The 12,420-nt window shown below is 40.2% G+C and overlaps 1 protein-coding gene across 1 annotated transcript in view; it reads right to left on the minus strand.

The window, feature by feature from the left end:
• Window positions 1–6,730, minus strand: part of tbxas1 (thromboxane A synthase 1 (platelet)) — a gene marked incomplete at both ends in the record, with an annotated part of 85,413 nt that extends 78,683 nt beyond the window's left edge. Inside the window, 2 exons of the mRNA XM_080002381.1 lie at window positions 4,806–4,920; window positions 6,718–6,730. Of these exons, the coding sequence (XP_079858507.1) occupies window positions 4,806–4,920; window positions 6,718–6,730 (128 nt within the window). The remainder of the gene's footprint in view (window positions 1–4,805; window positions 4,921–6,717) is intronic.
• Between the last annotated feature and the right edge of the window lie 5,690 nt (window positions 6,731–12,420).

Genomic DNA, 12,420 nt, shown 5'->3' on the forward strand with positions numbered 1-12,420 from the left:
GACATGAAAATGCGTGAAAAATGCAAGTCTGTTGGTTGATGTGCTTTTCTTTTCCCCTTTTGCTCTTGATAGACTCCAGCAGGTGTCACCCTAAGCTGTGGTCTCCACCTCGGCCTTGTGACGTGAACGGTCTGGGGGTCACAAGAGGTGGAGTCAGTCAGTCAGTCAGTCAGTCAGTCAGTCAGTCAGTCTGTCTGTCAGTTGGTGGCGGGTTCACCAGAGGTTCAGCCCTGCAAAGAAGACTGGTGTGAAACCCAGCCGGGGCTGCTGCACCGGAGGAAATGTTTGCTTCTTGCCGCTGAAAAACACTCCCCTCTGTGTGAGTGTGTGAGTGTGTGTACGCGTGAGAGAGTCCATTCTGAGAACCATTTGCAGATAAAGATCATTAAAGCTCTTTGATGGCTTTGGCGTTGAGATGGTGAAAGCTTACGTCTCGAGTATGTGAAAAAGAGGGGGGGCGAGAGAGAGTCCTCCTTCATTTCTCAGGAGATAGGACGGCGTTCTGATTCCCCCGGAGACTTAGCGAGCTCAAACACCATAAGCAGGCACTGGTGAAAAAGTTTCACAGTCCATGTGAAACACAACTTCTTGCTTAATTCAGAGGAAAAGGAACACAACCCGCGGGCCTGCTTTTCAATTTGTGCCTGGATGGCTGCCAAAAACAAAAAAGATTGGCGTTCCAACTAGAAATGTTCTCATTTTAAGCATTTGTGTCATGACTGGCTTCACCTTGAGATATAAATCTCCATTTAAATTGCTGGGAGGTTACATAAGTTTGCCTTCGACTCCATGGCGGTTGCAGCTTCACAAGCAGACAGGAATTCACTTGTCCAGACTCCGGACGCCTTTTGGTTTTCTGAGTGTGTGTGAATAGTGTGTGTGTGTGTGTGTGTGCGTGTGTGTGTGTGTGTGTGCGTGTGTGTCTGTCGTATTGTAAGTAAAGCACAGATTAAGTAGCAAAAGGACACTTTTTGAAATTGTTCATGGCAGTGTAGTGTCCGTTAAGCGCAACTGGCTGGTGTCGTGTTGGGGATCCGTGCTGTATGTGAAGCGGTGATATCATTCCCTGAAGAGAAGGGCTTGAAACCTTCATCGTCCTCCTCAAGCCAGCCTACATACGGCAGCCTACATACGGCAGCGGCTGCTCTGGCAAACCGCATTTTCCACAACAATTAACAGCCTTCAGAGGGAGGGAGGGGGGTAGTTGAGAGAGACAGAAAGAGACACGGTGAGAAAGAGTGACAGTAGAGGGAGGGACACATGCTTAATGTGTGTCTGAAATTAGCTCAGCTTTTTTTTTTGGGGGGGGGGGGGTTACCTCAGACGCAGCAACAGAGCTTCTGATTGGTCCAAAAAAAATTAAGACTGAATTATTGGGACCTACATTTTTTGTATAGAATTGTAGCAATTCTGACACACAAGCACTGCATTGGGGATTAAAACAGAGACAGTCCTGCCAACCTTGGCAAAATATCTTAAGTACCAGTAATAGTATAATGCAAACTGTAACTCAATGAGTTTTACTCGGACCCAACATTTAACCAACATGGAAATGTCTGAACTTCAAATGAAAGTCTCTTTCACTTTTAAGTGCAAATATATATATATAATATAATATTTGTATTACATGTATATGGTACTTGCCATTCCAAAATAAATTCCATTCATTACTATAAATTTAAAATAATAAATTTATAAAGTTGCGGACTCTTCTCACTCTCGTTCACTGGAAGTAACAGGGAGTCTTGGTGGCGTTTGAGCTACTGCAGCTAAATGACTCCATCAGTTATTCACACCGTAGCCGCCTCATAACAAGGCTCATCAATGTGAGAATGCTGTTCATCGATTATAGTTCAGCTTTCAATACCATAGTCCCCTCCAGACTGGCTGTCAAGCTGAAGGAGCTTGGACTGAATACTCCGCTGTGTGCCTGGATCCTGGACTTCCTCTCAGCCCGGCCCCAGGTGGTTAGGGTGGGGAAGCACATGTCCAGCTCCCTCACCCTGAACACAGGATCCCCCCAGGGCTGCGTCCTCAGCACCCTACTGTACTCCCTGTACACACATGACTGTGTGGCCAGGTCCAGCTCCAACACCATCATCAAGTTTGCTGATGACACCGTTGTCGATGGCGATGAGAAGGCCTACCACGAGGAGGTGGCTGACCTGTCACTCTGGTGCCAGGACAACAGCCTCCACCTGAACGTCAGCAAAACTAAGGAGCTGATTGTGGACTTTAGGCGAGGATCACAACCAAGGATGCACGCGCCCTTGGTGATAAATGGGACTTCTGTTGACAGGGTGAGCAGCTTCAAGTACCTGGGAGTCCACATCACAGAGGACTTAACACAGACTTTACAAACAGACACTCTGGTGAGAAAGGCGAGGCAGCGTCTTTACCACCTCAGGCAGCTGAGGAAATTCCGGGTCTCGGTGAGGATCCTCAAGTCCTTCTACTCTGGAGCAGTGGAGAGCATCCTGACAGGCAACATCACTGCCTGGTTTGGGAACTGTACTGCTCAGGACAGGCGGGCCCTGCAGAGGGTGGTGCGTTCAGCTGAACGTACCACTGGAACTACCCTCCCCTCCTTGCAGGACTTATACACCAGGAGGTGTAGTAGCAGAGCCCGCAGGGTCATGAAGGATCCTCATCACCCCAACAACGGACTGTTCCAGCTGCTGCTGTCAGGCAAGCGCCTCCGCAGTCACACAGCGAGAACAGAGAGACTGAGAGACTGAGTTTTTTCCCGCAAGCCATAAGAACTGTCAATGCTGACCTCACCAGCGGTCCTCACTGAGACACACACATTGGCTCCACTACCTACTGTACTGTATGTAGCATACTGTACCGCATACTGTGTCACTGTTCTGGGTTGTTCGGTGTTACCGTATTGCTGCGCCGTACTGTTGTATACTGTGCTGTTTATCTCACAAACACTACCTCACTTTATCCACATGCCACTTTAATGCTATATCTGTATATACAAAAATAGCCTATCCCATATACATACTGTAAGTCTATCCCATATACATAAGCCTATTCCCTTTATCTATTAAATTTACTTTATTTTATTTTATTCTATATATTTTTATTTTATTCTATAGTATTCTACTTACTGCATTACGTTTTAGGAATCGGTTAGTTGGTCTCACTGCATATATGTATGAAAGTATGTATATGTATGTGACGAATAAACCTCTTGAATCTTGAATCTTGAATCACATCGTATGTGAGCTACTACGGCTAACTATATACAGTTTACAAATTCATATCATTAGGGTATACCCCTTGAAATGCATCATCTGGTAAAGTTACCAAACATGTTTACCAACTCGAGATGCACCGATTGCAATTTTCTTGGCCAATTCAGATTCCTGATGTTTTTTAAGTCTGACCTGCTGATTCTGATTTGCTGTACGTGATAGGAGAGCTGCACATACAGACTACCGCTGCAATTTTCAGTTACCACAATAGTGAGATTGCTGATTTTGACAGTGTGGTTATCATTGTTCACTATTCACTATTGAACAATAATAGAACATGAAACTGTCCCTGAGTTCCATAAAAATTTAAATTGGGACTGTCACCAAGTTTCAGTATAATGCAACCTGTAACTCACTGACTTTTACTCGGACCCAACATTTAACTAACATGGAAATGTCCAGTTTGAACTTCAAATGAAAGTCTCTTTCACTTTTAAGTGCAACTATAAATTAGTATTATTTTCATATGGTACTTGCCATTCCAAAATAAATTTCATTCATTACCAAAAAATTAAAAATAAAAGAAATGGCCGACTCTTCTCATTCTCGTTCACTTGAAGTCCTCCTTCCCTCACCACACATTAAACCAACTGGATCAAATCGAAAGACTAATTTTACTGAGTGACTTGTCAAGAACCGAGTCTCAAATAAAGAATCAAACTCTTCATCATGAGCGGAGCTCAGCTGTGAAAGATTTTTACAACATTGTTTGGTCTAGGACCACGGTAGAAACGCAGTCTGCACAATGTTAGAATATTGTCAGGGGATCGATAAAAAATGCATCTTATGTTCTGTGTTAACCTTGAAGTAGCTCCAAACAACCAACATTTTCTTTCTTTCACCCTTTTTTTGTGCGTGAACTACACAACTAAGTTACATTACGTTGGTATCCGGTTTGAGTACCGGAACATATTTACCAGTACAGCCGATCTGAAACTCATGAAAACCGACCAATTGATCGATCGATTATAGGTTAACATTACGGTCACATGTTTGTGCTTTATTATAACTCTCTCACTTACCATTTTACCTCACAATGCAGCGGCACACCTCGTTGGATAATAAAGTACCGCTCAGTGCGCTGCGTATCAGCGGATGTTGAGTGAGAGGAGAGGGAGGGGAGAGGATACAGAACCGCATCTGCTCCAATCCGAAGGATGTAGTATAAATAGCCAATAAATGTACGGTATTGTTTTGTATTGATTGATTGATTTCCGTCATTAAATTACAATATATTATATATATATATAAATTTGCATAGTTTCAGATGGCATTTTGTACCTGCATATTTTGACTAAGAATTGTGTATTTGCTACACAAAATGCGTGCTGGAGATAAAAAAAAAATCCAACGAATGAGCTTAATGCGCATTTCACGTGACGTGTAATTATCAGTAATCTGCACGGAGGCAACGGACGAATAAGCTGTGGAACATTAAAAGACGATAAAGCCTAAAACGGTGCGGCAGGTCCCACTGTTTTTTTTTTTCCAGAGTGCTATCAGTCATTCTTGTTAACTCGGAGGCAGGACGCGTTGGCTCACCAGTAGAGAAGGAGCAGGAAAATTACGAAGAGGCAGAGGGACATCAAGGAACCACTGGCCTCCACTCGGAAAACCTTCATGAGGTCAGCCTCCATCAGGGTTTTGGACAGGGTCTCTGTGAGAAGAAAATGATTGGATCTGTGTTACAGACAATAAGATCGATAGATAGATACTGTAGATAGATAGATGTAATGTTATTGTACATCTTTTAGTGTAATTAATGCACTATCTTTGTCCATATTATCATACAGTACTACTGACCTTCTTTTGAGATAGATAAGTGTTGGAGAATTCTCACTGCATGGTCTGTGAGGTTAACCTGTTTCACCTCAAGAAACAAACTGAGATATTTATTCTGCAGAATCCACTTTAAAACAGTGATGCTGTACACTCTGCCTTTGCTTCTACCGAAGAGGGTTTTATACTGATGAGAGGTTGTGTGCCATTGGTTAGGTGTTATTCACCTGGTGTTTCCCTCATACAATGATTTATCAGTCAAACTACGGTCACAGATGCAATTATTGTGCTATAAAACAAACAACAATGCTCTGTCAAGCCCCCTGGGGTTATCCTTATCTCAACACAAGGTTGAGTGAAGATAGATAGTGGTCTCAATATGAACTCTAAGTGAGTCATTAAAACCCAAGACAACGTCATTGAAAAAGCGACACAAGACACAAAAAAGGCTATTGTCTTATATAACACATACTGTATGAAACATCATTCAAAGCATTAATCATCTGCATTTTCCCAGTGAAGGAAAAGAAAAGCACATCAACCAACAGACTTGCATTTTTTATGTATTTTCATGTCTTCACTGACTGAAAATGACATATAAATCGACTACAATAAAATTATACAGAAGACATTCAGGGTGATCCAAGAATTCTATCTTGTTGAAATCAATTGGGAAACACAAATCTAATAAAAAGTCATAACCAGAACTCTCCCAGGACATCTCAAATTGGCCAAAACCCTCTTCCCGCATTTAAGTAGAGAAGAGTCAGACCAATAAGGGTTTATCTACACGATACTATGACAAGACACTCTGGAAAAACCCAAGTTGCGCTGAGGGAAAAATCCTGTGTGAAGCCATTCTACAATTCTAATTAGAGAACAAAGAAATCATGAACCAGATCATGGAATAAATGATTGCCCAAATACATAACGCTATGCAGATTAAGCAACAGTTATCACTTAATAATGACAACAACAACATTTATGTGAGAACATAATGACTAACACAACCTATAAGGATAAACATAATTAGACAAACATCTTCACATCTCAACATCTCATTGTCATCAACGTCTCCGTCATCATCATAAGGTGGTTTCCAATCATCTCGTGGTATGGAGACAAACTGTCCCGCCATCATATTAGTAATCATCTTGCGAGGGATAGGTATTACGCACGCTAGACAGCAACATAGCATCAAACACATTATCACGACAGGTATTTTTATTTTTTCATTTTTATAGGGTAGAAATCCATAGACCCAGTGCATCTCTTAGCCAAGCATTTTAGTGCATACATAACATGAATGATCCGCATCATACTCTTCTTTAACTGAATGATTCAAAAACCTCCACCACATATTTTGTTGGAATGAATGTCCAGTGGAGTCAACATTTAACCATGGGTGGACTACGTTAGTGACAAAATGTCTCACTTCGGGCTCTTCTTCTGGATCTGGTGAGAGTGGGGCGGGGGAGCGGCTGTTATTTAAGTCTCACTATGGAACTCTGTTCCAGTGTTCCACCGGATGATGAGGAAGATGATCACACAGTCGTGACCAATCTTTTCCTCCGTCAGGATCGTGATCTCAGTTCACGTCCAATGATTCTTCGTTGTTGTCATTTTTCCGGTCCTCTGGGGGGTTGTGGACTTTCTTTCAATGAGATGCGTGTACCCAAGTTGGTCATTCTGCCACCTTAACTGCGGCTGCGGTGGTGAGAAGGATCCGGAACGGTCCCAGGAATCTGGCAGAGTTCCAGCTTCTTCTCCAGAAGTCGCGAACCACCACCCAGTCACCTGGTCGTGTAGTGGTTCCTCAAGTGGGACGGGTAGGGCTGCTTTGACCTGGGCACATAGACTTAAACACTTGGGTGAGGGACACACATTTTTACAACATTGTTTGGTCTAGGACCACGATTGTAAAATTGGGCTACGTGGAATAATTCTGTCAATCCCAAACATTTATGTTGAAAAGCCGACTACAGTCTCAGTACCAAATTAAAAGCATGCACCCTAGTGTAACAACAGAATAATATTATCACAATGTCTAATATGTAGGCGATAATGTTCAAAGAATATTGATTAGGCAACACAATAACCGATGGTGTGTAAACCAGGCAGGGTTTCAAATTTTTCCTCTAATGCATTTCTCGAATGTTGCCTGAACAGAATCCCATCTCCACAATCCATTAATTAAGTAAAATCTATAAGAGATAAATACTATCTGGACAATTTGATTACTACTCATTTACATGATGTAATTCATGTGTGGCTTTTGTCGACAGAAGACAGACATAATTGCATTGATCTCCCGGTCAACACTTCATGCTGGGACAGTCTGGTCACACCATGTGATCGTCCTTGCATTCCCATCATTACTAATGGCAGGCATGCAACTCAGTAAGCTTACCTTCACTGGGATTCCATTGAGAAAAACATGTCAGTTATCACTAAACAATATTTTAACCATGACAAGGCTTGATAATTCCATCATGAGGTGACAAATGGTACTTACGATATACTCACCGTTATGTTATACAAGGAAAGCAAAGACTAGCGGGGAAGCGGATCATAGAGTACCAAGGTGCTCTGCCACTACAAACTTTGGCTTGTCACAAAAATAGTTCGGGGGGGATGCCTGTGAGTAGAGGAAAAACAAGGTTAGTGAGGAATCCTGTGCCCTCATTTGTGGAGGAGACAACCATTATTAGACAAGAGCAGCTACGGCAGCTTTGTTGGCTGTGTTGGCTCCAACACTTCCTACAGAGATGGGGCCAAGTACATTAATGTTAACAACACAAATAGGAAGATCAGAATGTGAAGGTTATGACATCAAAACATTAAACAGATGTTCTGTATATCTCATTAATCAGTTACACTGCCCCGTATCACATTGGCCCGTACATATTCATGCAATCAAAATAAAACAAAATAAAGTTTACAATAGATGGAAACACAAACACAACCAGTTGTGCAAAATACTGTTTTGTAGAAAAAATAGATGACAGACAGACAGGCGAAAGAAAACCCGACTAATTGCTGTACTCATGAGTTAAATCATCGTAGTTTAACTTTTCAAGAGCGTCAGTAGCTTTTCTAGTGCACAAAACAAAACAATTATCTCTCTTTGCTAACCAACTTGCTAAGTATTATACATATATATATATTTTAAAATTTATAGTTAAATTTTTTGACTTCTCGAATGAGAATAAGGAAAAAAATGCTGTTTGATTATACTTAAACAATTCCCAGCCTTACCAAAAAAGTAACCGGTAAGGATTTAAACATACAAACACTACTGTATATCACACCAAAACTGACAATTCACTCATGCAATATTACTCTTTAATGTATAATGTCTGCTCTATACTGTTCACTTATTTATAATATCCTTTAATTTAGAATGACCAATTTACTAATGCTTCATGCTATTGTGCCGTCCTGTTTCTGCTGTAACACTGCAGACTACCCCTCTGTGGGATAGTAAAAGGATTATCTTATCTTAACCAGCAGATCACTTTGACACGAGAACACAAAACAAAGAACTCAAAAAGAGAAAAGATATAACAACCTTATTAAACAACCTCAACCTTATTAAACCAAAACTTATGCATTTCTGCTGTGGTTATGCATTATATCTGCTCCCCGAGACGTCACAAAAATATATCTGTAGGCAATTTTTCACAATTTATATTGATCAACTTTGTTTTATCAATTTTGAATGCTTTGCGATAAAATCTATTGATAAAGCACAAACTACACTTCTGAAAATAAACACTCACCATACTCCTCATCTTTACCATAGTAGCATTAATAAACCAACAGACACTTTTTCCAGCAACTTAATATCTGCTACAACACACCACACACGACTATGATCAATATCACAATCATCTCTCTGAACAAAATTCAACAGTTCAAACTGTTCAATATCTATTAATACTACCTTGGCATAGACTACCGTTGTTAACTGGCACTCCAATTCGATTTTCATTTAGTCTGCTAAACATCACTGGTAAACCATAATCACATAGAGCACCATTTCACTATTAGCTCAATCATTCAGTCCCGCAGCTTCCTCTGCTGAACCAATATTTTACTTAAATGACATTTACAACTCTCTTTACTCCAAGTTCCATCCTTAACATCGAATCCCATGAGCATCCTGTGCTAACATTTTTGTCTTTCTCATGAACTTCCATCATCCTTTCAGTCTATCGACTAGCTTTACAGCTCTCTCACCTTGTTATAATTTTTTCAAATGAATTAAGGCCTTGCGGTATCCGTTCCAGCAATCCCACCAGAAATTTTGATTATAATGCTACTTTTTCCACCAGGGAATCATGTGTGAAGCGAGTTTGACATGTTATGTACAACACACATACCACGCTTATCTTGCGTTTATTGACACACACACACTATGCTTATCTCGCGTTTATGCATTCGCTCGTTTCATCGAGATTTTATCAGGCTTGGGTTGGGTTTCCACGGCAACCTGTCAATTATTTGTTTTGGCGGCAGTGGCAGCAGCGCAAGCTTTTGTCTAAAGGCTTCCAGAGTGTTCACCCTTCCCCTGAATTGTGACCCTGTCCTGTCCTGTCCCGTCCCCCCGGTAACACTGTGTCAATGATCAATCTCCAGCCGAGGAGCTGGTAGGGATGAGGCGCACGGCATAAAGAGACACCAGACGACAAGACACAAGAAAATAACAATTTGAGGAAGATATTGCACCCTGCCATTTAAACGGTATGACAAATAGCTTTTTTTTTTGTTTTGTTTTTTTTTTCCTCCCGCTAAAGGGAGCTGTGTGTGCATTAATGCGTATGAAACATTTATGGGAGCGTCATTTACGGTTTTATGATGCAATTTTGTGCCTTTGTTCTTCATTAAACACCAAAACGAAAAAAAGTAAAAATGGAGATTGTGTTTACTGTGCAGCTGTTCTTGGTAAGCCACTAGGAGGGAGAGAAAAAACACACCATAGTATATTACATACCGACATAAACCACAAAGGGCCTTCTGCACACACTGACAAAAAAACAAACAACTGATTTAGCCTCAGAAAATCCCCAGCACAAAATACTTAATGCCTCTGAAATGCTCGCAAGACAAAAGAGGAGTTTTTCAGTTAAAATGGGTAGCTGTCACTGGGTTAAATATCAAACTCAACGCACTCAAACCCAAGGACGTTCTGGGCAATAATGACACTTTATGGCATCATTACTCCGACCCATATAACTATTTATATTTAATTATACACGAATGAGTCGTTTTATTGAAGACATTGGTGTGCAACCCAAGCTGGATGATTAAATACAGACAGAACTAAAAAACTAGTATCAACCTAGTACAAATAGTATACATGGTTCATTCTGGCATTACAAAATTAAATTCAAGGACTTGGAAGTCCTTTTTTAAGCACTGTTTTGTCGTTTTCATGGACTTCATGCAAAACAAATGTAATCAATTGTCAATGTCATCTTTATTAATTAAAATATAATATAATCTTAGTCTCATTGACTAATCATTTGTATTAGTATGTCTATTATGTATCTATATACTGTATCTATTATTAATCTCATTGCCATTTACTTTTACAAGTGTCTATTTCTAACCATACTGGATTAAAGTTACATTTCCGTGGCATAATCTATATCATAAAAGCGATTCTGGAAAATGTTATTACCTTGTTATTGTAATAACAAAATCAGAGGGTATATAACAGGTTTTGAATGAGTGGTTTTTCAAGGACTTTTCAAGCAGTTCAGGATGAAATTCAAGCACTTCAAGCACCACAAGGGACCTGGTAAGAACCCTGCATATATCATATTGTTACAAAATTTCCCAAATAAATAAATGTCTTTCAGAACCTAGGTGTCCAGGAAGTGGGAAAGTCTTGACAACAGAGGACGGACTATATTTGGACTATGCCAAATTTAGAATGTTCTGTAAGGGAACATGGCAGGCAGTTACTTCAACCGTGGTCAGCCATTCTAGCTCTGCATTAAATGCCTTAAAAACCCTGGAAAACCTCTTTACCAGTTTCCGTAGAAAATAGCTCTGGGGTAAAATGATCTGTTGTTGTGGAAATTTCCATCACATGACATGTGAACAAAACTCGGGGAAAGGGTCAAAGTTTGGCTGATTATAACAACGTCATAAGTTCCTGTATTGAGTAGTTTCTATTCTACCTGTGTTTTCAACTGGAGCAAATAGAGCTCAACAGTGACCGCCCACTTTTTGAGGGGCTCCGTTTTCCGGAAGTGAATTTCCCCATTCATTCACTCCATTCGACGTTTCAGAAAAAGGGTTTTAAGCCTGTAACCAAGCCAACCATCTACGAGATGAATCGTGACCATAAAACATTTGATTCGGAGCAAAAGAAATTGGAAAACGGGAAAAAAAAGCAAAGGTACATAATTGTTTTAAGAGTGAAGGAACTACTCATCCCATAAACCATTGCGAATGATACCTTTCCAATGACTTCCAACCTAACGATAGTATAGCTCGCTTCTTCTTGAATTCAACCTTGGACATTATTATAGTGTTTATGTTGTTAAAAATAGTGTTATTATCATAATAGTGTTATTTTAGAAATGTAAATGACGGTGTCTCTTGGTAGCCAAGCTCTGTCTTATTCTGTCTAATGGCGTAATTGATTTTATGTTCATTCTCTGTAATGGCCTAATTTATTTTATTTATTGGGTTTTTTTTGTTTTCTTTTTTTTGGGGGGGGTGGTATTTTTACATGTTCAGTATTTATCAGTTGCAATGTTTGCCCGAATTTGGATTTGTTAACAAATTTGATCCTAACATTTAAACTAAAGATTTTAAGGAAAATGCAGCATCTCTCTTATTTATGCACATTTGGGAGATGTTTTAATGCAGATTGGGTAAATCCTGTAAGTTTTCAAGAGTTTCCTGATGTAGGGGTCCAGTGTTTCCCATGTTTTATCATTTGCTGCAGGTTTAAATTGCTGGGGTCAACTTGATTTGAATTTGAGAAAAAGATGTTGAGAGTTTTTCATAGATCTAGCTTATCTCCTCTTAAAGTGCACCATATTGTTGCATTTAAATGTTAAACGCATGCCCCTGGTCCACCTGAGAGGGTTTGGAATCCCTCACCATAGTTTCACAAAATATTGGGCCCCACACAACATTTTGCCTAGGGCCCCCAAAAAGCTTGAAACAGCCCTGGAAGACAGACTAGCAGAGATGAACATATATGAATTAATGAGGATATGATATGAAATGAATATTTATTTACAGTTCTCTCCATTACACGTAAAACTCAGGCAAAATACCAAGAAAGCCACATGAAAAATAACAAACTCATAGTAAATCAAACAAAAGGCATGTGTTTTTGGCAGCAGGAGGA

Source organism: Zeus faber, assembly GCF_960531495.2.
Source record: "Zeus faber genome assembly, chromosome: 6".
Classification (NCBI taxonomy): Eukaryota; Metazoa; Chordata; class Actinopteri; order Zeiformes; family Zeidae; genus Zeus; species Zeus faber.